Source organism: Salvelinus alpinus, chromosome 9 (genome assembly GCF_045679555.1).
Source record: "Salvelinus alpinus chromosome 9, SLU_Salpinus.1, whole genome shotgun sequence".
Lineage (NCBI taxonomy): Eukaryota > Metazoa > Chordata > Actinopteri > Salmoniformes > Salmonidae > Salvelinus > Salvelinus alpinus.
Genome location: NC_092094.1, coordinates 9,920,842 through 9,944,148, shown reverse-complemented (window position 1 = coordinate 9,944,148; position 23,307 = coordinate 9,920,842). Strand labels below are relative to the sequence as shown.

Genomic DNA, 23,307 nt, shown 5'->3' with positions numbered 1-23,307 from the left:
ATTTCAGACTGGCCAATAAAAATAAAAGATTAAGATAGGCAAAAGAACACAGACACTGGACAGAGGAACTCGGAGTCCGGAGTCGCCTCTTCATTGTTGACGTTGAGACTGGTGTTTTGCGGGTACTATTTAATGAAGCTTCCAGTTGAGGACTTGTGAGGCGTCTGTTTCTCAAACTTGACATTCTAATGTACTTGTCCTCTTGCTCCGTTGTGCACCGGGGCCTCCCACTCCTCTTTTTATTCTAGTTAGAGCAACTTTGCGCTGTTCTGTGAAGGGATTAGTACACAGCGTTGTACGAGGTCTTCAGTTTCTTGACAATTTCTCACATGGAATAGCCTTCATTTCTCAGAACAAGAATAGACGGATGAGTTTCAGAATAAAGTTCTTTGTTTCTGGCCATTTTGAGCCTGTAATCAAACCCACAAATGCTGATGCTCAACTAGTCTAAAGGACAGTTTTATTGCTTCTTTAATCAGCACTACAGTTTTCAGCTGTGCTAATATAATTGCAAAAGGGTTTTCTACAATTAGCCTTTTAAAATGACGAACTTGGATTAGCTAACACAACGTGCCATTGGAACACATGAGTCATGTTTGCTGAAAATGGGCCTCTGTACGTCAATGTAGATATTCCATTAAAAATCATCCGTTTCCAGCTACAATAGTCATTTACAACATTAACAATGTCTACACTGTATTTCTGATCAATTCAATGTTATTTTAATGGACAAATTTGCTTTTCTTTCAAAAACAAGAACATTTCTAAGTGACCCCAAACTTTTGAACGGTTTTGTGTGTGTGTGTGTATGTGTGTGTATGTGTGTGTGCGCGTGCACACTCTACCGGTCAAAGGTTTTAGAACACCTACTTAATCAAAGGGTTTAATTTATTTTTACTATTTTCTACATTGTAGAATAATAGTGAAGACATCAAAACTATGAAATAACACATATGGCATCATGTAGTAACCAAAAAAGTGTTAAACAAATCAAAATATATTTTATATATGAGATTCTTCAAATAGCCACCCTTTGCCCTGATGACAGCTTTGCACAAAAAAATGTTTTTCCAACTGTCTTGAAGGAGTTCCCACATATACTGAGAAATTGTTGGCTGCTTTTCCTTCACTCTGCGGTCCGAATCTTTACCGTGAAATGCTTACTTACAAGCCCTTAACCAACAGTGCAGTTCAAGAAGAAGAAAATATTTACCAAGTAGACTAAAATAAAAAGTAATAATAAAAAGTAACACAATAAGAATAACAATAACAAGGCTATATACAGGGGGCACCATTACAGAGTCAGTGTGCGGGGTACAGGCTAGTTGAGGTAATCTGTATATGTAGGTGGAGGCGAAGTGACTATGCATGGATAGCAAACAAACATCGAGTAGCAGCAGTGTACAAAAGGGAGTCAATGTAAATTGTGTGGTGGCAATTTTATGAATTGTTCAGCAGTCTTATGGCTTGATGGTAGAATCTGTTGAGGAGCCTTTTGGTCCTAGACTTGGCGCAGTCTGGAGTGACTGGAGTCTCTGACAATGTTATGGGCTTTCCTCTGACACCGCCTATTATATAGGTCCTGGATGGCAGGAAGCTTGGCCCCAGTGATGTACTGGGCCGTTCACACTACCCTCTATAGCGCCTTTCGGTTAGATGCCGAGCAGTTGCCATACCAGGCGGGGTTGCAACCGACCAGGATGCTCTCGATGGTGCAGCTGTAAAACCTTTTGAGGATCTGGGAACCCATGCCAAATCTTTTCAGTCTCCTGAGGGGGAAAAGGTTTTGTCATGCCCTCTTTACGACTGTCTTGGTATGTTTGGAACGGGATAGTTCGTTGATGATGTGGACACCAAGGAACTTGAAGCTCTCAACCCGCTCCACTACAGCCCCGTCGATGTTAACGGGGGCCTGTTAAGCTTGCCTTTTCCTGTAGTCCACGATCAGCTCCTTAGTCTTGCTCACATTGAGGGGGAGATGTTGTTGTCCTGGCACCACACTTCCAGTTCTCTGACCTCCTCCCTATAGGCTGTCTCATAGTTGTCGGTGATCAGGCCTACCACTGTTGTGTTGTCACCAAACTTAATGATGATGTTGAAGTCGTGTTTGGCCGTGCAGTCGTGGGCGAACAGGGAATACAAGAGGGGACTAAGTACACACCCCTGAGGGGCCCCAGTGTTAAGGATCATAGTGGCAGACATGTTGTTACCTATCTTCACCACCTGGGGGCGGCGCGTCAGGATGTCCAGGATCCAGTTGCAGAGGGAGTTGTTTTATTCCAAAGTCCTTAGCTTAGTGATGAGCTTCGTGGGCATTAGGGTGTTGAACGCTGAGCTGTAGTCAATGAACAGCATTCTCTCATAGGTGTTTCTTTTGTCCAGGTGAGAAAGGGCAGTGTAGAGTGCGATTTGAGATTGTGTCATCTGTGGATCTGTTGGGGCGGTATGCGAATTAGTGGGTCTAGGGTGTCCGGGAGGATGCTGTTGATGTGAGCCATGACCAGCCTTTCAAAGCACTTCATGGCTACTGACATGAGTGCTACGGGGCGGTAATCATTTAGGCAGGTTACCTTCGCTTCCTTGGGCACAGGGACTATGGTGGTCTGTTTGAAACATGTAGGTATTACAGACTCGGTCAGGGAGAGGTTAAAAATGTCAGTGAAGACACTTGACAGTTGGTCCGCGCATGCGATGAGTACACGTCCTGGTATTCCGTCTGGCCCAGTGATTTTGTGAATGTTGACCTGTTTAAAGTCACCACTCGGGAGGCCCCACAAACGTGATCTTATCACATACGTAATCTTACCTTGTGTCTCACACACACCACCTGCATATCCTCATCAACCTATTAGTGTGTGTGTGTGTGTGACAGAACAGACAAAGATCCAACAGCAACATTGTTTATCATCAAACTAATATCCTGAATCTAAATCGTACTACTGTAAATCTAGCTTTGGAAGACAAACTGTGAAGGGCATATGATGAGTGATGTCCACTGGGGAAAGGGATTGGTTGTTTTCCAGAAAAGTACCGAGCAACGAGGCCTGCCTTGGGAACAACAAAACAGAAGAGAAAAACCAATGGGTGTTTTTTTCCCACAATTGGCATTCACAACATAAAAAACCTGATGTAAAACTTGCCACATGTATATGCTTTCATACTGTACATATTGACACAGACCACTGTATTATCTACAGAGAGGTTTGAGTCTGCTAGAAACCTACATGTTCCTTACTGTACATATTGACAGAGCATTTTCTTGTTTTAACATTTTATATGTATTAATATCAAAACATCAAACAATATGACGATACAGACGGAGTATCTATATGCCTTACAGAGAGGTTTGAGTCTGGTTGTGCAGCGCGGTGGTTAAACTCTCGGACAGGGAAACACATTGTATGTTCATTACGACCTGCTGAGCCATCATCACCAGGGAGAAGGCCGAGGGGGAGCGTCTGATTGGACAACAGAGGTCCACTCCAACTGTGTTTATTGGTTGTTTTGACCACAGGCCCTCTGGGGATTTGCCAGGGGCTCCTGTCGCTGCGTTCAAAAGACCAAGTATGCGTCCCAAATGGCACCCTATTCCCTATGTAGTGCACTACTTTAGACCAGGACCCTATAGCACCCTATTCCCTATGTAGTGCACTACTTTAGACCAGGACCCTATGACACCCTATTCCCTATATAGTGCACTACTTTTGAACTAGGGCGACAGATGAGGCGCAGACCAAGTTCTTCGGCCGGATTAAAAACAACCAAACCAAAAAACATTTAGCAGTTTATTTCAGGGGGGGGGGGCTACACAGGAACGTGAAACCCCACAAACACCTCTCTTCCTCTCTGGTTTTCTCTTTTCTCATTCACCCTCTTTTTCTCTCTCTTTATTTCTCTCTTCCTCCCTCCCTCCCTCCCCCCTTCTCTCTGACTCTGCTAGCTAGATAGCTCTCCCCACGCTGCCTCCTGTAGGCGATCCACAATTAGCTAGCTAGCTCCTGTTCAGAGCCACTCCCTACAGAGTCCTGCTTTGTGTGTTTTGGAACGAGATGTTTGATTGACCCCCCTCTAGGCAGCACAGCTTCAGCCCAGAGCACCACAACACATCCCATCACATGCCTGATGAGTATTGACACATTGCCTTAAGCACACAGGGAGAGGAAAGGAGCTCCACACGCTAGTAGCCAGAGGTGTGACCAAGTCATTGTTTTACAAGTCACAAGTAAGTCTCAAGTCTTAGCACTCACGTCCCAAGTCAAGACAGGCAAGTCCCAAGTCAAGACAGGCAAGTCCCAAGTCAAGACAGGCAAGTCCCAAGTCAAGACAGGCAAGTCCCAAGTCAAGACAGGCAAGTCCCAAGTCAAGACAGGCAAGTCCCAAGTCAAGACAGGCAAGTCCGAGTTAAGACCGTCAAGTCTCAAGTCCTAAACTTTGAGTTTCGAGTCCTAAACAAGTCATAATGTGCTCTTCACCAAATGTAATACCATTTTATATTTTTAACAAGAGTAATAGTTATTAGTACATGACATTTACGCAAATCATGAATGCTTTAAAAAAAAAATCGATATATTTATTACTTTCCAAATAAACGTTATATTTCCATGTAAATACATGGGTATCCATGAGAAAGACCCCCCCCCCCCCCCAATAGTGATCGACTATCGAGGATCGCTATGGGGCACAATCGGGCGATGTGGGCTTGTTCACAATCGCCCAACCTTAACACACACACACACTCTCTGTGTGGTTACAGTAGGCTAACATATGTCAATGGTTTTAGGAACAGCAGTAACATCAGGCAGGATTTAGGTTTCCAACTGCCTAGCCAGTTGTAGCTCAATCTTGGGTGCAATGATCACGTTCCCGCACTGACTGACTGTGTGGAGGCTCATTGATTTAATGTTACTGTAGCCTACATGATACACCAGTAAAGTAATAAAATATATAGCTGTCGGCTATATTAGCCATGATTTACCGTTCTTTGTGCAGCTTCAAATGTCAAACAAAGTTGAAAGTTGTTGCGCCTCCGTCTGTAATTTTCTTCCCGCATGTTTTGCAAGTTGCAATCCTATTTTTGTTGATACAGCCTAGTCTTTATATCCGAAAATAATAATTTTGGGTATCATCTTTTCAAGGGCTCCATCTGAATTCACCCGCCAACGTTCCTCTGCACTGCCACGCACAACTTTTTCTCAGCTGGCACAATTTGATTGGCTGCTGTCTGATTCAAACTGTAATCCGTTAAATGAAGAGTTGATGCACTGCACACTTTTTTAATAGCATCATTTTTATATTTCAGTTTGAGGAGGGTATCAAGTCAGTTTGGGGAGGGTATCAAGTCAGGTCGAGTCAAAAGGCTCAAGTCCAAGTCAAGTCACGAGTCATTGGTGTCAAAGGCGAGTTGCAAGTCATCGTATTTGTGACTTGAGTCTGACTCGAGTCCAAGTCATGTGACTCGAGTCCACATCACTGCTAGTAGCTGTTCTGGCCCACTGCTCCGTCAATAACTGTCAATACAGTAGACACTGCTGTACTGGGGCCTTTTCGCCAGCATGCCTGGGCCCTATCACACGGTCCATATACCAGCGCTCCTGGGCCCTATCACACGGTCCATATACCAGCGAGCCTGGGCCCTATCACACGGTCCATATACCAGCGTTCCTGGAACCTGGGGCCTATCACACGGTCCATATACCAGCGCTCCTGGGCCCTATCACACAGTCCATATACCAGCGCTCCTGGGCCCTATCACACGGTCCATATACCAGCGTTCCTGGAACCTGGGGCCTATCACACGGTCCATATACCAGCGCTCCTGGAGCCTGGGGCCTATCACACGGTCCATATACCAGCGCTCCTGGAGCCTGGGGCCTATCACACGGTCCATATACCAGCGCTCCTGGGGCCTGGAGCCTATCACACGGTCCATATACCAGCGAGCCTGGGCCCTATCACACGGTCCATATACCAGCGCTCCTGGAACCTGGGGCCTATCACACGGTCCATATACCAGCGCTCCTGGGGCCTATCACACGGTCCGTATACCAGCGCTCCTGGACCTGGGGCCTATCACACGGTCCGTATACCAGCGCTCCTGGTGCCTATCACACGGTCCGTATACCAGCGCTCCTGGACCTGGGGCCTATCACACGGTCCGTATACCAGCGCACCTGGAGCCTGGAGCCTATCACACGGTCCATATACCACCGCTCCTGGGGCCTATCACACGGTCCGTATACCAGCGCTCCTGGACCTGGGGCCTATCACACGGTCCGTATACCAGCGCTCCTGGACCTGGGGCCTATCACACGGTCCGTATACCAGCGCTCCTGGACCTGGGGCCTATCACACGGTCCGTATACCAGCGCTCCTGGGCCCTATCACACGGTCCATATACCAGCTCCTCCTGGGGCCTATCACACGGTCCATATACCAGCGCTCCTGGGCCCTATCACACGGTCCATATACCAGCGCTCCTGGGCCCTATCACACGGTCCATATACCAGCGAGCCTGGGCCCTATCACACGGTCCATATACCAGCGAGCCTGGGGCCTATCACACGGTCCATATACCAGCGCTCCTGGAACCTGGGGCCTATCACACGGTCCATATACCAGCGCTCCTGGAACCTGGGGCCTATCACACGGTCCATATACCAGCGCTCCTGGGCCCTATCACACGGTCCATATACCAGCGAGCCTGGGCCCTATCACACGGTCCATATACCAGCGCTCCTGGGCCCTATCACACGGTCCATATACCAGCGCTCCTGGGGCCTGGGGCCTATCACACGGTCCATATACCAGCGAGCCTGGGCCCTATCACACGGTCCATATACCAGCGCTCCTGGGCCCTATCACACGGTCCATATACCAGCGTTCCTGGAACCTGGGCCCTATCACACGGTCCATATACCAGCGCTCCTGGAACCTGGGGCCTATCACACGGTCCAAATACCAGCGCTCCTGGGCCTGGGGTCTATCACACGGTCCATATACCAGCGCTCCTGGGCCCTATCACACGGTCCGTATACCAGCGCTCCTGGGCCCTATCACACGGTCCGTATACCAGCGCTCCTGGGCCCTATCACACGGTCCGTATACCAGCGCTCCTGGGCCCTATCACACGGTCCATATACCAGCGCTCCTGGAACCTGGGGCCTATCACACGGTCCAAATACCAGCGCTCCTGGGCCTGGGGTCTATCACACGGTCCATATACCAGCGCTCCTGGTGAAGTTGCCCGTAAAGTTCAGAGGAGAATAGAACTGTATCGTCCATTCTGAATATGTATATTTTCCATTGGCATTACCATACAATAATGATTACAACATTATACCCACTATAACATGTAAACAGTGGACCTGACATACTGTATGAAGGGATTCCCCGACCTCTCTGACTGAGCCTCCTCTGTGTCTGCGGTCAGTCAGGTACAGTAGTATTATATAGTCCTGTAGTCTACAGAGGAAACGTGGCTGTTCTGTTGTCAGTAGTATTATATTGTCCTGTAGTCTACAGAGGAAACGTGGCTGTTCTGTTGTCAGTAGTATTATATTGTCCTGTAGTCTACAGAGGAAACATGGCTGTTCTGTTGTCAGTAGTATTATATTGTCCTGTAGTCTACAGAGGAAACATGGCTGTTCTGTTGTCAGTAGTATTATATTGTCCTGTAGTCTAGAGAGGAAACATGGCTGTTCTCTTGTCAGTAGTATTATATTGTCCTGTAGTCTACAGAGGAAACATGGCTGTTCTGTTGTCAGTAGTATTATATTGTCCTGTAGTCTAGAGAGGAAACATGGCTGTTCTGTTGTCAGTAGTATTATATTGTCCTGTAGTCTACAGAGGAAACGTGGCTGTTCTGTTGTCAGTAGTATTATATTGTCCTGTAGTCTACAGAGGAAACATGGCTGTTCTGTTGTCAGTAGTATTATATTGTCCTGTAGTCTACAGAGGAAACGTGGCTGTTCTGTTGTCAGTAGTATTATATAGTCCTGTAGTCTACAGAGGAAACATGGCTGTTCTGTTGTCAGTAGTGGTAAGTAGTCCTGTAGTGGTAAGTAGACTAGAGGATACATGGCTGTTCTGGGATTACATCACTGTATGGGATTACACAATGTAATACGTTCCAGATGGGCCCCGTTGTAAGGGATTAGGACCGGTTGATTGGACAACTGGAGAGGGGGAAGGGGTTCAGAGGTCAGCTGACGGATAACATCCCCCCCCCTGCCTCCAATATCGCCAATCCTGGCACTGGAGGGACATGGACCAATAGGATTTCGTCATTTAAACAAAGGAAACACCAATCCAGCAATAACAGTTACCTGTACTGCTACTCTATGAACATACTGTATAAAGCATGATTCAACATCCCCCTAGTTACAGCCTACAACTACACAACCAAAAGGCAGATGAGGCCATAGTCACGTTCCAGACAGAAACAGCAGGGGTAGAAGCCAGCAGGGGGTAGTAGAGTCAGCAGGGGGTAGTAGAGTCAGCAGGGGGTAGTAGAGTCAGCAGGGGGTAGTAGAGTCAGCAGGGGGTAGTAGAGTCAGCAGGGGGTAGTAGAGTCAGCAGGGGGCAGCAGAGTCAGCAGGGGGCAGCAGAGTCAGCAGGGGGCAGCAGAGTCAGCAGGGGGCAGTAGAGTCAGCAGGGGGCAGTAGAGTCAGCAGGGGGCAGTAGAGTCAGCAGGGGGCAGTAGAGTCAGCAGGGGGCAGTAGAGTCAGCAGGGGGCAGTAGAGTCAGCAGGGGGCAGTAGAGTCAGCAGGGGGCAGTAGAGTCAGCAGGGGGCAGTAGAGCCAGCAGGGGGTAGTAGAGTCAGCAGGGGGTAGTAGAGCCAGCAAGGTCGATACTAGATAGTTGTTGGTTCTTTCAGCACTAGAAAGATAATATACAACTGACTGGCTTTTATATGTGCTGCCTGGAGGGGGTCAATCATATATTTAGACACTGGAGAAAACCATTTGACAGTTCAGTGTTGCATAAACCCAGTTCAGTGTTTCCCATTGTTACTTCAGCATTGCCTCAGAAAGGGTGGGAGAGGATTTTAAACAGCCAGAGAGATTAACATCCAGTAATCTAACCAACAGAGGAAATGCATTAAGAAAAGTGTGTGTGTTTCTCTATAACAAGCCATCAGGCTCATGTTTTGGGACAGTTCTCCTCGGGGGATAACGTCATGATCCCATGTCTGTTACACAGCCTCAGGGACACCGTTTATAATGTGTACACACACACACTGTTAGATAATGGAGTCTAAGAATCTTACAGAACTCAGCATGCAGGGCAGAATCTTACAGAACTCAGCATGCAGGGCAGAATCTTACAGAACTCAGCATGCAGGGCAGAATCTTACAGAACTCAGCATGCAGGGCAGAATCTTACAGAACTCAGCATGCAGGGCAGAATCTTACAGAACTCAGCATGCAGGGCAGAATCTTACAGAACTCAGCATGCAGGGCAGAATCTTACAGAACTCCGCATGCAGGGCAGAATCTTACAGAACTCAGCATGCAGGGCAGAATCTTACAGAACTCAGCATGCAGGGCAGAATCTTACAGAACTCCGCATGCAGGGCAGAATCTTACAGAACTCCGCATGCAGGGCAGAATCTTACAGAACTCAGCATGCAGGGCAGAATCTTACAGAACTCAGCATGCAGGGCAGAATCTTACAGAACTCAGCATGCAGGGCAGAATCTTACAGAACTCAGCATGCAGGGCAGAATCTTACAGAACTCAGCATGCAGGGCAGAATCTTACAGAACTCCGCATGCAGGGCAGAATCTTACAGAACTCAGCATGCAGGGCAGAATCTTACAGAACTCAGCATGCAGGGCAGATTCTTACAGAACTCAGCATGCAGGGCAGAATCTTACAGAACTCCGCATGCAGGGCAGAATCTTACAGAACTCAGCATGCAGGGCAGAATCTTACAGAACTCCGCATGCAGGGCAGAATCTTACAGAACTCCGCATGCAGGGCAGAATCTTACAGAACTCAGCATGCAGGGCAGAATCTTACAGAACTCAGCATGCAGGGCAGAATCTTACAGAACTCAGCATGCAGGGCAGAATCTTACAGAACTCAGCATGCAGGGCAGAATCTTACAGAACTCAGCATGCAGGGCAGAATCTTACAGAACTCAGCATGCAGGGCAGAATCTTACAGAACTCCGCATGCAGGGCAGAATCTTACAGAACTCAGCATGCAGGGCAGAATCTTACAGAACTCCGCATGCAGGGCAGAATCTTACAGAACTCCGCATGCAGGGCAGAATCTTACAGAACTCCGCATGCAGGGCAGAATCTTACAGAACTCAGCATGCAGGGCAGAATCTTACAGAACTCAGCATGCAGGGCAGAATCTTACAGAACTCAGCATGCAGGGCAGAATCTTACAGAACTCAGCATGCAGGGCAGAATCTTACAGAACTCAGCATGCAGGGCAGAATCTTACAGAACTCAGCATGCAGGGCAGAATCTTACAGAACTCCGCATGCAGGGCAGAATCTTACAGAACTCAGCATGCAGGGCAGAATCTTACAGAACTCCGCATGCAGGGCAGAATCTTACAGAACTCAGCATGCAGGGCAGAATCTTACAGAACTCAGCATGCAGGGCAGAATCTTACAGAACTCAGCATGCAGGGCAGAATCTTACAGAACTCAGCATGCAGGGCAGAATCTTACAGAACTCAGCATGCAGGGCAGAATCTTACAGAACTCAGCATGCAGGGTTTCAATGGGGTGTTTGTCCCATTTGATAAAATCTTGTTTTGCAAGTGGACCCCACACCTCGCTGCCATAAAGTGCAATTGGTTCAATGACACATTCAATTAGTTTTTGCCAAATTTTAATAGGTATTTCAATTTGAATTCGTTTTTTAATGGCGTAGAATGCCCTGCGTGCTTTTTCTCAGTTCATTCACTGCCTCATTTAGGTGTCCAGTTGAGCTTATTTTTAAACCTAAGTAATTGTAGTGTGTGCAGTACTCTATATATTTTGTACCAATTGAGAACTTTGGTCGAATTCCCTGAGATCTGGATCTTCTCTGGAAAATCATTATTTTAGTATTTTTGGGGTTTACTGTCAGGGCCCAGGTCTGGCAGTACTGCACTAGCAGGTCCAGGCTCTACTGTAGGCCATGTGCTGTGGGTAACAGCAGGCATAGGTCATCTGCGAAGAGTAGGCATTTAACCTCTGAATTGTGGAAACTAACACCAGGGGCTGAGGATTTTTCTAGAATAGTGGCCAATTCGTTGATGTAAATATTGAAGAGTGCAGGGCTCAGATTGCAACTCTGGCGAAGGCCCCGCCCCTGGTTAAAGAATTTTGTTATTTTCTTGCCAACTTTAATGCTGCACGTATTGCCAGTATACATTGATTTAATTATGTCATGTTTTACACCCTACACCACTTTCAATAACTTTGTAGAACAGATGCCAAATAGAATCAAATGCTTTTTGGAAGTCGATAAAGCAAGCGTATATATTTTGGTATTATTTTGGTGGACATGTTTATCTATCAGGGTGTGTAGGGTGTAAATATGATCAGTCGGGCGACGTTTTGGTATAAATCAAGACATTGTGCTTATTAAGGAAGTTTGAACTCTTACATTTATAATAGTACAGAAAACCTTCCCCAGGTTACTGTTCACACAAATGCCTCTGTAATTGTTAGGGTCAAATTTGACTCTGTTTTTAAAGATTGGCGTTATGAGTCCTTGATTCCAGATGTCAGGGAAATAACCTACACTCAGGATCAAATTAAACAGTTTTAATATAGCCAATTGAAATGTTGCACTAGTGAGTTTCAGCATCTCATTTAGGATGCCATCAGGTCTGCATGCTTTTTTAAATTTGAGGGCTTGAAGTTTCTTTTAGAAACTGGTCAGTAATTGGGGAGTCCAGGAGTTTCTATCGCTCTCTCACGCCCTCTCTCTCTCTCTCTGTGTGTGTGTGTGTGTGTGTGTGTGTGTGTGTGTGTGTGTGTGTGTGTGTGTGTGTGTGTGTGTGTGTGTGTGTGTGTGTGTGTGTGTGTGTGTGTGTGTGTGTGTGTGTGTGTGTGTGTGTGTGTGTGTGTGTGTGTAGGACCTGAACAAGCGTCTGTCCTTACCTGCTGACATCCGTATTCCAGATGGTTACCTGGAGAAACTACAGCTCACCAGCCCCTCCTTCGACCAGCCCCTCAGCCGCCGCTCCCGAAGAGCATCATTGGTGAGGGGGAGGGAGAGAGGGGGAGGGAGAGAGAGAGAGGGGGAGGGAGAGAGAGAGAGGGGGAGGGAGAGGGAGAGTGTGTTTATGCTGCTGCCTGTCAGGATGAGAATAGAGGAACGGTATGGTTCACTGTTCTGTTAAGCGAATCACATGCTTCCACTCACATGCACCAAACTGCCTCCTCCCTTTCACAACATCAAAGCCAATGTCAGATGAAATTACACACAGTGGGACCATATAGTACACACACACACACACACACACACACACACACACACACACACACACACACACACACACACACACACAACAGGCCGCCAGAAGGTTTTGTGTAAAGTGTGTGTATAAGTCGGTCATTGTTAACAAGGACATGAACCTCATTAACACTTGTTTATTCATCTTTTCTTTCAGTCTGAAATTGGATTCGGCAAGCTTGAGACATACATCAAACTGGACAAGTTAGGAGAGGTGTGTGTGTGTGTGTGTGGCTTCTTTCTCTCTATGCTCATACACATACCGATTTGGCTTCCTCCTCTCCCTGATATCCCACTAGCTCACCATGTCTGAAAGGCCACAGCTGCCTGTTTTTCTCATGGCCATTTGATTATTAAACACTCAGTCATTCTACCTTAGAGTTCATGGAGACCTTGACCCCTCACCTCTGCTGATCATCGATGTGTTTTAGAGGGGATCAGTTTGGGCAAGGAGAGGTGCAGAAACACTAATCTGGGTCACATAGTGACTAGTTATTATAATAATAACTCTGGATTTGGATCTGTTAGTCCACCCTCTCTCACCCCCCCTCCCCTCACCCCCCCCCACCCCCCCCCCCCCCCCCCTCCCCTCTCACCGCCCCTCCCCTCTCTCACCGCCCCTCCCCTCTCTCACCCCCCTCCCCTCTCTCACCCCCCTCCCCTCTCTCACCCCCCTCCCCTCTCTCACCCCCCCTCCCCTCTCTCATCTCTCTCACCTCTCTCTCATCTCTCTCACCTCTCTCTCATCTCCCTTTCTCATCTCTCTCTCCCTTTCTCATCTCTCTCATCTCCCTCTTTCATCCCTCTCTCATCCCTCTCTCCCTTTCTCATCCCTCTCTCCCTCTCCCTTTCTCATCTCTCTCATCTCCCTCTTCCATCCCTCTCTCTCTCTCTCCCCTCGCTCCCTCCAGGGAACATATGCTACAGTGTTTAAAGGAAGGAGTAAACTGACAGACAACCTGGTGGCTCTGAAGGAGATCAGACTGGAGCACGAGGAGGGAGCACCTTGCACTGCTATCAGAGAGGTGTCCTTACTGAAGGACCTGAAACATGCCAACATAGTGACGCTCCACGACATCATCCACACAGACAAGTCCCTGACGCTAGTCTTCGAGTACCTGGTGAGAGGCACAAAAACCTTCCCTTCTGTTACAACTTCTAGCCTACGGTGGAAAGACTAGATAATAGCCTACGGTGGAAAGACTAGATAATAGAATGTGAAATTAAAGGGATAGTTTGACAAATACAATGATCTTATTTTTCGCTCGTGCTGTTGGTTGATCCTTAAAGTATTTTTAAGTTCATATCATTTATTTTTTATTTTTTTTGCAAGTCCCAGTAGGTTGTCTCTAGTGGATGCTGTGTTGGGTGTTTTGTGTTGCTGCCGTATTCTGTGCCCCTTCCTGTTTGACTGAATGTCTGCCCCTTCCTGTTTGACTGAATGTCTGCCCCTTCCTGTTTGACTGAATGTCTGCCCCTTCCTGTTTGACTGAATGTCTGCCCCTTCCTGTTTGACTGAATGTCTGCCCCTTTCTGGTTGACTGAATGTCTGCCCCTTCCTGGTTGACTGAATGTCTGCCCCTTCCTGGTTGACTGAATGTCTGCCCCTTCCTGTTTGACTGAATGTCTGCCCCTTCCTGTTTGACTGAATGTCTGCCCCTTCCTGGTTGACTGAATGTCTGCCCCTTCCTGGTTGACTGAATGTCTGCCCCTTCCTGTTTGACTGAATGTCTGCCCCTTCCTGGTTGACTGAATGTCTGCCCCTTCCTGGTTGACTGAATGTCTGCCCCTTCCTGGTTGACTGAATGTCTGCCTCTTCCTCTCCACTCACTTGTAGGACAAGGACCTGAAGCAGTACATGGACGACTGTGGGAACATCCTGAGCATGCAGAACGTCAAGGTGAGTGTAGTGTCTACAAATCGCCTGCCAGGTCTCGGTATCTCTGTAGAGACGCAAGGTTCCTCCAGTGCTAGAAACCTATTCTGGTGACTAGTGGAAAATCAACTCAATTACTTGAACGTGTCAAGCTCAATTCCAACAAAAGTGGCTTTTTTAAAGCGTACGAACGAGCGTTGTATGAGTCAGTGAGAGAAAACAGACGGGCCGCGAGCATCTACGGCATCATAGCACGTCAAATTAAAATGCGAGAAAATGAGTCTATTTTTCTTACGTCTAAGCAGAGTAATGCTGGTAAAGTAAGCAGATCAATTACGTGGGTCGTTTGTAGAAAAGGAATTTGGGGAATCATTATGATCTTCCCTATGCTAAGTAGACTAAAGATGTAGTTTAAAATGTATCGGGCTTGAGACTAAGGTTTATCAGTCAAATAGGCTCCATATTTGAAAACAATTGCAGCCTGCCTGTGGTGATTTCCATCATATAGTCTAGGCAGACTACAGCTGGACTCCAGGACTCTGATTTCAAGAGGGAATACTGTAGAAAGAACGAGATGTAGTTGTTTATAAATGGCTTGGGTTTATTAGAAACAACATCCTCATAAGCTAGCAAATCAACAACTAGTCCAGGTACGGTGGCTCCCGTAGGACATTTAAGGTCAAAAGGAACTCCCGACAATACCTCCCGGTGGCTGAATAGCGAACAGATACAACTGTTTTATTATGGATTTTCATGCCAATTCTGTTGACATACGCTACACAGAGTTTGTGAATTGACGCTCGCTACTCTCACGCGCAAATTTCACACTGTTGACGGGTGTCTCTGTGTGATTTTGGTTTCACAACACAAATTTAAGTTCTCTCTGGAAAAAGGAAAAATTGTTATTCTAATCGAATGGAGATATTAGGAAAACGAATAAGCCTTTGTTCCTACCCATGCACAGTAGCTGAAGATAATTATCATTTTGCTGATTACACTACATGATTTATATTTACACAGAAGTGTCCAGACTACCAGCAGAGGTCTGACATCATCATCATCTTTGTTGTTTTGTCTCAGATATTCTTGTTTCAGATCCTGCGAGGTTTGTCCTACTGTCACAGACGGAAGGTTCTACACAGAGATCTGAAGCCTCAGAACCTGCTCATCAACGAACGAGGAGAACTCAAACTGGCCGACTTCGGTAAGAGACATGTTCTCATTCTGCCCTGGGTTCTCGGGGGGTTTACAACGCTCTTCACACTTTTCTGCAGACCTGAACCGTACTCAGCTGGCTCCGATATTTCCTTTTCACTTAGTCTGATTTCTGCAACTATGGTGGAGGCGCAACCAGGCCAGCACAGTACAGGTCAGCTTGGTTCAGTTCGGCATGATTGCTGACAATGAGCCGGTCTATTCAGTAAAGACAGTAATGTTCCATTGTGTAACTCCTTGTTATTTTGTCCCAGGTCTGGCCCGGGCCAAGTCAGTCCCCACTAAGACGTACTCCAACGAGGTGGTGACGCTCTGGTACCGACCTCCTGACGTTCTACTGGGATCCTCGGAGTACTCCACACAGATAGACATGTGGTGAGTGAGCTGAGGTGACGTAGAACCATGAGAGAACCAACGTAGAACCATGAGAGAACCAACGTAGAACCATGAGAGAACCAACGTAGAACCATGAGAGAACCATGAGAGAAGCAACGTAGAACCATGAGAGAAGCAACGTAGAACCATGAGAGAAGCAACGTAGAACCATGAGAGAAGCAACGTAGAACCATGAGAGAAGCAACGTAGAACCATGAGAGAAGCAACGTAGAACCATGAGAGAAGCAACGTAGAACCATGAGAGAAGCAACGTAGAACCATGAGAGAAGCAACGTAGAACCATGAGAGAAGCACCGTAGAACCATGAGAGAAGCAACGTAGAACCATGAGAGAACCAACGTAGAACCATGAGAGAACCAACGTAGAACCATGAGAGAACCATGAGAGAACCAACGTAGAATCATGAGCATTTCTTGAGCATGGGTTATCAGGAGCCATGATCTTCTAATCTGAATTATATATGCAAAACTGAAATCCATCCTGACCCCTATATCGACCTCTGTATCTACCACGCTCTGACGTCCTTATGTTCCCTTGAATAATGAGAATAGCCATGCATCTAATTAACAGGGGAGGGCAGGAAAAGTTAAGTGAATGGTAGGTACAGACTCCCCCTATGAAGACATGTATTGACTCTATTTGACCCCTAACCTCATCTTTTCAACCCCAGGGGTGTGGGCTGTATATTTTATGAGATGGCTGCCGGGAGGCCTCTGTTCCCTGGCTCTACTGTGGAGGACGAACTGCACCTCATCTTCAGACTGCTGGGTGAGTGCTGCCACCTGGTGGTGGGAAAACAACATGACATGGTGATATTAAATATATTTGCTCACTGTAATGTAATTGATTGTTGTGAGACTGTTTTGTGTGTTTTAATTGTTGTGTGTGTGTCATTTGAATTTGCTTGTATATGCCACGGCACCACGCATAAAATTATACTGTTAACATTTTATTTATTTTATTTAACATTTTATTTATTTATTTTATTTAACATTTTATTTATTTATTTTATTTAACATTTTATTGAGCCTACATCTTTGTAGACAGTCAGCTGCTATGCTAAAGCCCCTGTGAATTGCCCTCTCCCCCCTCTAACAGGAACACCCTCAGAGGACAGCTGGCCTGGCATCTCCTCCATGGAGGAGTTCAAGTCCTACAAGTTCCCCAAGTACAAGACACAGCCCCTCATCAACCATGCTCCCAGGTATGTAGGGCTGCAGGCCTGGGTACGGATCTGTTGGAGTGGTTACATCATATTAAAGGGACATTTCACTCATAATTAAATGTTTGTCAGATGTTTTCAGACCTACAACAGTAGGACACTAGTAGACCACTTTAGACTTCTGTAGAGGTCTAAAAACATCTGACCATCTTTGATTTGAAACATGGTCATTTAGCAGACGCCTTTTAGCAACATGTCCTTCAATCAGCTAGTGTCAAGGGAAATGAACATGAGCTAGTGTCTAGGGAAATGAACATGAGCTAGTGTCTAGGGAAATGTACATGAGCTAGTGTCAAGGGAAATGAACATGTTGAACTGGGTGTTTCTTTTTACTGAAGTGGTATTACTGGCCCTTCTGCTTTCAAAAAGGGTTTTGTAAAAGAAAAGTTTTCTTTGTTTGTGTGTGTGCGCGCGAACGCCTCCCTTCCTGTGGAGGAAATCCTGTGGAAGAGTTTACTCTGCTTCTTTCCTAGAGTTCACTACACCACCATGAGTCACTCCCACTGATCTAACACCTTTCCCACTGCGCTTTCGCTCTTTCTCTCGCTCTTTCTCGCTCTTTCTCTCGCTTCTTCTTTCGCTCTTTCTCGGTCTCTTTCTCGGTCTTTCTCTTGCTCTTTCTCGGTCTCTTGCTCACTCTCTTGCGCACTCTTTCTCGCACTCACTCTTTCCCTCCCTCCCTCCCTTTCTGTGCTTCTCAGGTTGGATACTGATGGCATTGAACTGCTGCTGTCCTTTCTCAAAGTGAGTCCCACTACAGATACAAACACATTGACTCATTGAATAAACAATCCTCTGAGTTGCACCACTGTTCCAACACCTGTATCTGATAAACAGCAGCATGTTGTTGTTATATTGGGACAGTGTACTTGGGAGAATTTCATAGGAAAACTTAGTGTACATATGGCTTTGACACAGCCGTAATAACTTCACCAGAATGCAGATGTTTACAGTGCTGCAGAAGTAACATCGTGTATTTATTTAGCTTCCTGGAGTTGTATTGTGGCATATTTAACATAGCATAGTTATTTAGCTTCCTGGTGTTGTATTGTGGCATATTTAACATAGCATAGTTATTTAGCTTCCTGGAGTTGTATTGTGGCATATTTAACATAGCATAGTTATTTAGCTTCCTGGTGTTGTATTGTGGCATATTTAACATAGCATAGTTATTTAGCTTCCTGGTGTTGTATTGTGGTATATTTAACATAGCATAGTTATTTAGCTTCCTGGAGGCAGGAATTGATTTGCAGAGTGTGGATGTTTCTCTGTCATGGCTTTCCTGTCCAAGAACACACACATGCGCGTAAACAAACACACACACACACTGTTTCTCTGTCATTGCTTTCTCAGTACGAGTCCAAGCAGAGGATGTCTGCAGATGAGTCGATGAGACAGCCCTACTTCAGGAGCCTGGGGACACATGCAAACACACTGCCAGAGAGTGAGTGATACACACACATATATATATATATATATATATACACAAAGAGAGAGGTCTAAGTGTTCTGTGTGGTGTGTTCCTTATCTTTCTCTTTTTAACTTTCTCTCTATTTCTGACACGTGTGTTTGTGTGACAGGCATATCCATATTCACCCTGAAGGAGGTTCAGCTGCAGAGAGATCCAGGCTATAGGAACTCGAACTATCCTGAGTCAGGTTAGTGGAGTCCCTCAGGGATCCACATTAGTACCACTTTTATTTTTATATATATATATAAATATATATATATATTTTTTTTTACTAACACTCAAAAACACACCGGTCCCTGAAAAGGTATTTTACAGCGCCTCTAAATAGTCTCCATTGACCTACTTTATTAACATTCTATTCAGTTGACTTAGCCCTCTAATACGCTACTGGTTTAACATAACACAATAGTAGTCTTGTAATTATTCATTTCTACTTTCATTTTTTCTTGTTTTTGCTACTCTCAGGCAACGGCAAGAACAGAAGGCAGAGCATGCTCTTCTAAAGACTCCGAACAGTGGTGTGTTCAACAGAGGAGGATGTCCTACCTACCTGAAGAGTTATACAGACAGAGGTGGTTCAGTCCCAGAGATGGTTGTCCACAAGGGGCCACAGGGGGGGTAGGAGGACCAGCCCTCTGTGCAGCCACCCTTTCTGCCAGGGGCCCCTATCTACAGTACTGTTGGACCCCTGGGGGCCCAAGCCAATGTGAAACTGGCTAAAAATAGAGATGTTTATACATTTTATATTTATTGGGGATAAGAGAGAATTTGCTGCTACAAATCCAACTACTGTCTAGAAGATTCTAACTGGCTCAGTCACTTTAAAAGAAAACATGCACTGTGTACAGATGTTTTATTATTTGGAAGAGGTGGCATTTGTTTTGCTTGTTGTGGTTTTGTCCGTTGATTTCCATTATTTCCACCTCAACACTCCAACTGTGACAGACAGACAAACAGAAATCTTTGCTGTAGCAGAGTCTTGACGTTTTGGGATTTTCTCTTTTCTGTTGCTGTACGTGGTGCTGTATTCAAACACCAACCTCCATATTTCTGGACCATTTGATACATATCACAAGATACTGTTGAGGCCAGTACAGCCCTAGTGGATGGTGACGATCGTAGCGATTGTTCTATCTCTATGGTGACCATATCCACCTGCTGCCAACGTGAAAGACTGTACCTCAATTTTGATAGAAGGTATGGGAGTAGTGATCGGCTCGGTGAATAATGGTTCACATAGTTATTAGTAGGTACAGTTGAAGTCGGGAGTTTACATACACCTTAGCCAAATACATTTAAACTCAGTTTGTCACAATTCATGACATTTAATCCTAGTTAAAATGCCCTGTCTTAGGTCAGTTAGGATCACCACTTTATTGTCAGAATAATAGTAGAGAGAATGATTTATTTCAGCTTTTATTTCTTTCATCACATTCCCAGTGGGTCAGAAGTTTACATACACTCAATTAGTATTTGGTAGCATTGCCTTTAAATTGTTTAACGTGGGTAAAATGTTTTGGGTAGCCTTCCACAAGCTTCCCACAATAATTTGGGTGAATTTTGTCCCATTCCTCCTGACAGAGCTGGTGTTACTGTCAGGTTTGTAGGCCTCCTTGCTCGCACACACTTTTTCAGTTCTGCCCACAAATGTTCTATAGGGTTGAGGTCAGGGCTTTGTGATGGCCACTCCAATACCTTGACTTTGTTGTCCTTAAGCCATTTTGCCACAACTTTGGAAGTATGTTTGGGACCATTGTCCATTTGGAAGACTATTTGTGACCAAGCTTTACCTTCCTGACTGATGTTTTGAGATGTTGCTTCAATATATCCACATAATTTTCCTCCCTCATGATGCCATCTATTTTGTGAAGTGCACCAGTCCCTCCTGCAGCAAAGCACCCCCACAACATGATGCTGCCACCCCCATGCTTCACGGTTGAGATGGTGTTCTTCAGCTTGTAAGCATCTCCCTTTTTCCTCCAAACATAACGATGGTCATTATGGCCAAACAGTTCTATTTTTGTTTCATCAGACCAGAGGACATTGCTCCAAAAAGTATGATCTTTGTCCCCATGTGCAGTTGCAAACCATAGTCTGGCTTTTTTATGGCCGTTTTGGAGCAGTGGCTTCTTCCTTGCTGAGCGGCCTTTCAGGTTATGTCGATATAGGACTCATTTTACTGTGGATATAGATACTTTTCTACCTGTTTCCTCCAGCATCTTCACAAGGTCCTTTGCTGTTGTTCTGGGATTGATTTGCACTTTTCGCACCAAAGTACGTTCATCTCTAGGAGACAGAATGTGTCTCCCGAGCAGTATGATGGCTGCGTGGTCACATGGTGTTTATACTTGCGTACTATTGCTTGTACAGATGAACGTGGTACCTTCAGGCGTTTGGAAATTGCTCCCAAGGATGAACCAGACTTGTGGAGGTCTACAATTTTTTCTGAGGTCTTGGCTGATTTCTTTTGATTTTCCCATGATGTCAAGCAAAGAGGCACTGAGTTTGAAGGTAGGCCTTGAAATACATCCACAGGTACACCTCCAATTGACTCAGGTTAATTGACATCATTTATCAGAAGCATCTAAAGGCATGACATAATTTTTTGTAATTTTCCAAGCTGTTTAAAGGCACAGTCAATTTAGTGTATGTAAACTTCTGACTCACTGGAATTGTGATACAGTGAAATAATCTGTAAACAATGGTTGGAAAAATGACTTGTGTCATGCACAGAGTAGATGTCCTAAGCGACTTGCCAAAACTATAGTTTGTTAACAAGAAATTTGTGGAGTGGTTGAAAAACGAGTTTGAATGACTCCAACCTTAGTGTATGTAAACTTCCCACTTCCAACTGTATATGTAATGTAGTAGTGGAGCTTCTACCCTAATGCTCCCAACCAAGATTTAGAAACCCGTACTGGTTAGATCCAGAGGGAAGCCGTTAAGGAGAACATTGAGACTGTCTAGATGATTCCTTTGTGACGTCATATCATTCCAGAATGATGTGGCCTCTTGTCATCATGACTCATGACCAATGAATGAACAAAAGCAGTATGCCAGAGATTTGGCTGTGGAATTTATGATATGGGCATTACAGGACGATGTCAAATATCTGACTTTTAATTTTTATTCTTCAGAACACCCAGAGGTATTGGCCATGTTCCAGGTCACCTACATTGCGGTTGAGTTGCTCAGGTTGTTAGATTAATAATTTGTATTGATGAGGGTTCCTGCAATATGAAATACTACGTACTCATTTGCAGAGAACAGATCCAACTGGTCATAGATAAGGAAGTAGTATATATATATATATTTTTTAATTGCAGTATATCTATAACTGAACAATCTGATTATCTGTGCAACAGGACTGCACTGTAGGTGACCTGGAACATGGCCACTACCACCACATGATGACAGTGTCCTCTTCTCCGCTCCTCTCTAAGCTTCCTGTGTCTGTCGTGAAGGGTATGTGAGCGGAGGTAACATCTCACTGTCAAACCAGGCCAGATGGACTGAAGAGGTGTGAATTACCGACAGTTATGTTTCTACTATGCCATCCATTCTCCTACCTACTTCTCCTATCCTACCTTCAAACAACCAACTGGAAATCGGTTCCTTGTTTTGGATAGCTTTTATTGTTGTGTTGGTTGCCTGCTCTGCATGGGAAAAGAGGAACATACAGTCACTGAACCCCTCGGTCCGTAATAGCGCCCTATTCCTTATATCATTCCAGGAAATGAGTCCCTTCTGGGTAGTGTAACTTATAAAAAAATAAACATTTTATTTCACCTAATTTTAACATTTTGTAATGAAGAGCACATGTTCAATTTAATATTATATATATTTTTTAAATCCTATCTGAAAAAATACTTTTAAGTGCTAAATAAAGTAACAGGGCTGACTGTAACAGGGTTGATGATTTCAACTTAAATCAGCCAGAAACCCCCTGTGACAGGAGGAATGGAAGCTTTTGTTGCATCAAAAAATATTTTATTGTTAAAACACTTCTAGCCTATCTACGGATAATGACAGGGTTGACGTGTTATCCCCGACCCGCTTAGTTTTCCACCACAAAACACCAGAAAAATGGAGGGTTGACCTTTAAATGAATCACTAGTCTCATTAAATATATAAATAATCTCCAGAAATGATTGTCGAAGCAACAAAATAACTAGTACTTTACAACCTGATCCTAGACCTGCACTCCTACTCTGAGCTGCCTCATGATGCTGTAGCAGTGCTGATCTTGGATCAGTTTTACCTTTTCAGATAATATTCAATGAGATTACGTGGAATGGGTGGACGTGGTCCTAGACCTGCACTCCTGCTCTGAGATGCTTCGTGAACACGGGGCTCAGCTCTCCTAGTGGACACAGTACGGAGTCTACTGCGGTCTATTTAACAGTGTTTACATACCAGATGTTTGGTATGATATTAATACTTTAACGTTATTTGTGGATAATTATTATTAGTGTGGCATGTCGTGAAGGGATGCCCTCCTTTATATTTGAGATTTTTTCAGAGAAGGAAAATTAAACTGAAGATTAATAATATGTAAATGTCTGGTCTGTTAGGCTCCTGTTCCCTTACTTCCTCTAGTGTGAGTACACACACACACACACACACGATACTTTGGGTGGTTTAGACCTCTACTGTTT

At 45.2% G+C, this 23,307-nt stretch overlaps 1 protein-coding gene across 3 annotated transcripts in view; it reads left to right on the top strand.

Annotated features, from left to right (window-relative positions):
* Positions 1-23,202, top strand: part of LOC139584268 (cyclin-dependent kinase 17-like) — a 52,980-nt gene extending 29,778 nt beyond the window's left edge. For 2 of the 3 annotated variants that reach the window (XM_071415904.1, XM_071415905.1), the window contains exons 5-16: positions 12,090-12,215; positions 12,627-12,683; positions 13,381-13,590; positions 14,307-14,369; positions 15,426-15,549; positions 15,815-15,935; positions 16,627-16,724; positions 17,055-17,160; positions 17,880-17,922; positions 18,532-18,622; positions 18,759-18,836; positions 19,115-23,202. In XM_071415904.1, coding sequence (XP_071272005.1) covers positions 12,090-12,215; positions 12,627-12,683; positions 13,381-13,590; positions 14,307-14,369; positions 15,426-15,549; positions 15,815-15,935; positions 16,627-16,724; positions 17,055-17,160; positions 17,880-17,922; positions 18,532-18,622; positions 18,759-18,836; positions 19,115-19,152 — 1,155 coding nt within the window. In that variant the 3' untranslated portion in view covers positions 19,153-23,202. Of the gene's footprint in view, positions 1-12,089; positions 12,216-12,626; positions 12,684-13,380; positions 13,591-14,306; positions 14,370-15,425; positions 15,550-15,814; positions 15,936-16,626; positions 16,725-17,054; positions 17,161-17,879; positions 17,923-18,531; positions 18,623-18,758; positions 18,842-19,114 lie in introns of those variants that run through there. The other variant, XM_071415906.1, reaches the window with a different exon arrangement.
* Positions 23,203-23,307: the final 105 nt, after the last annotated feature.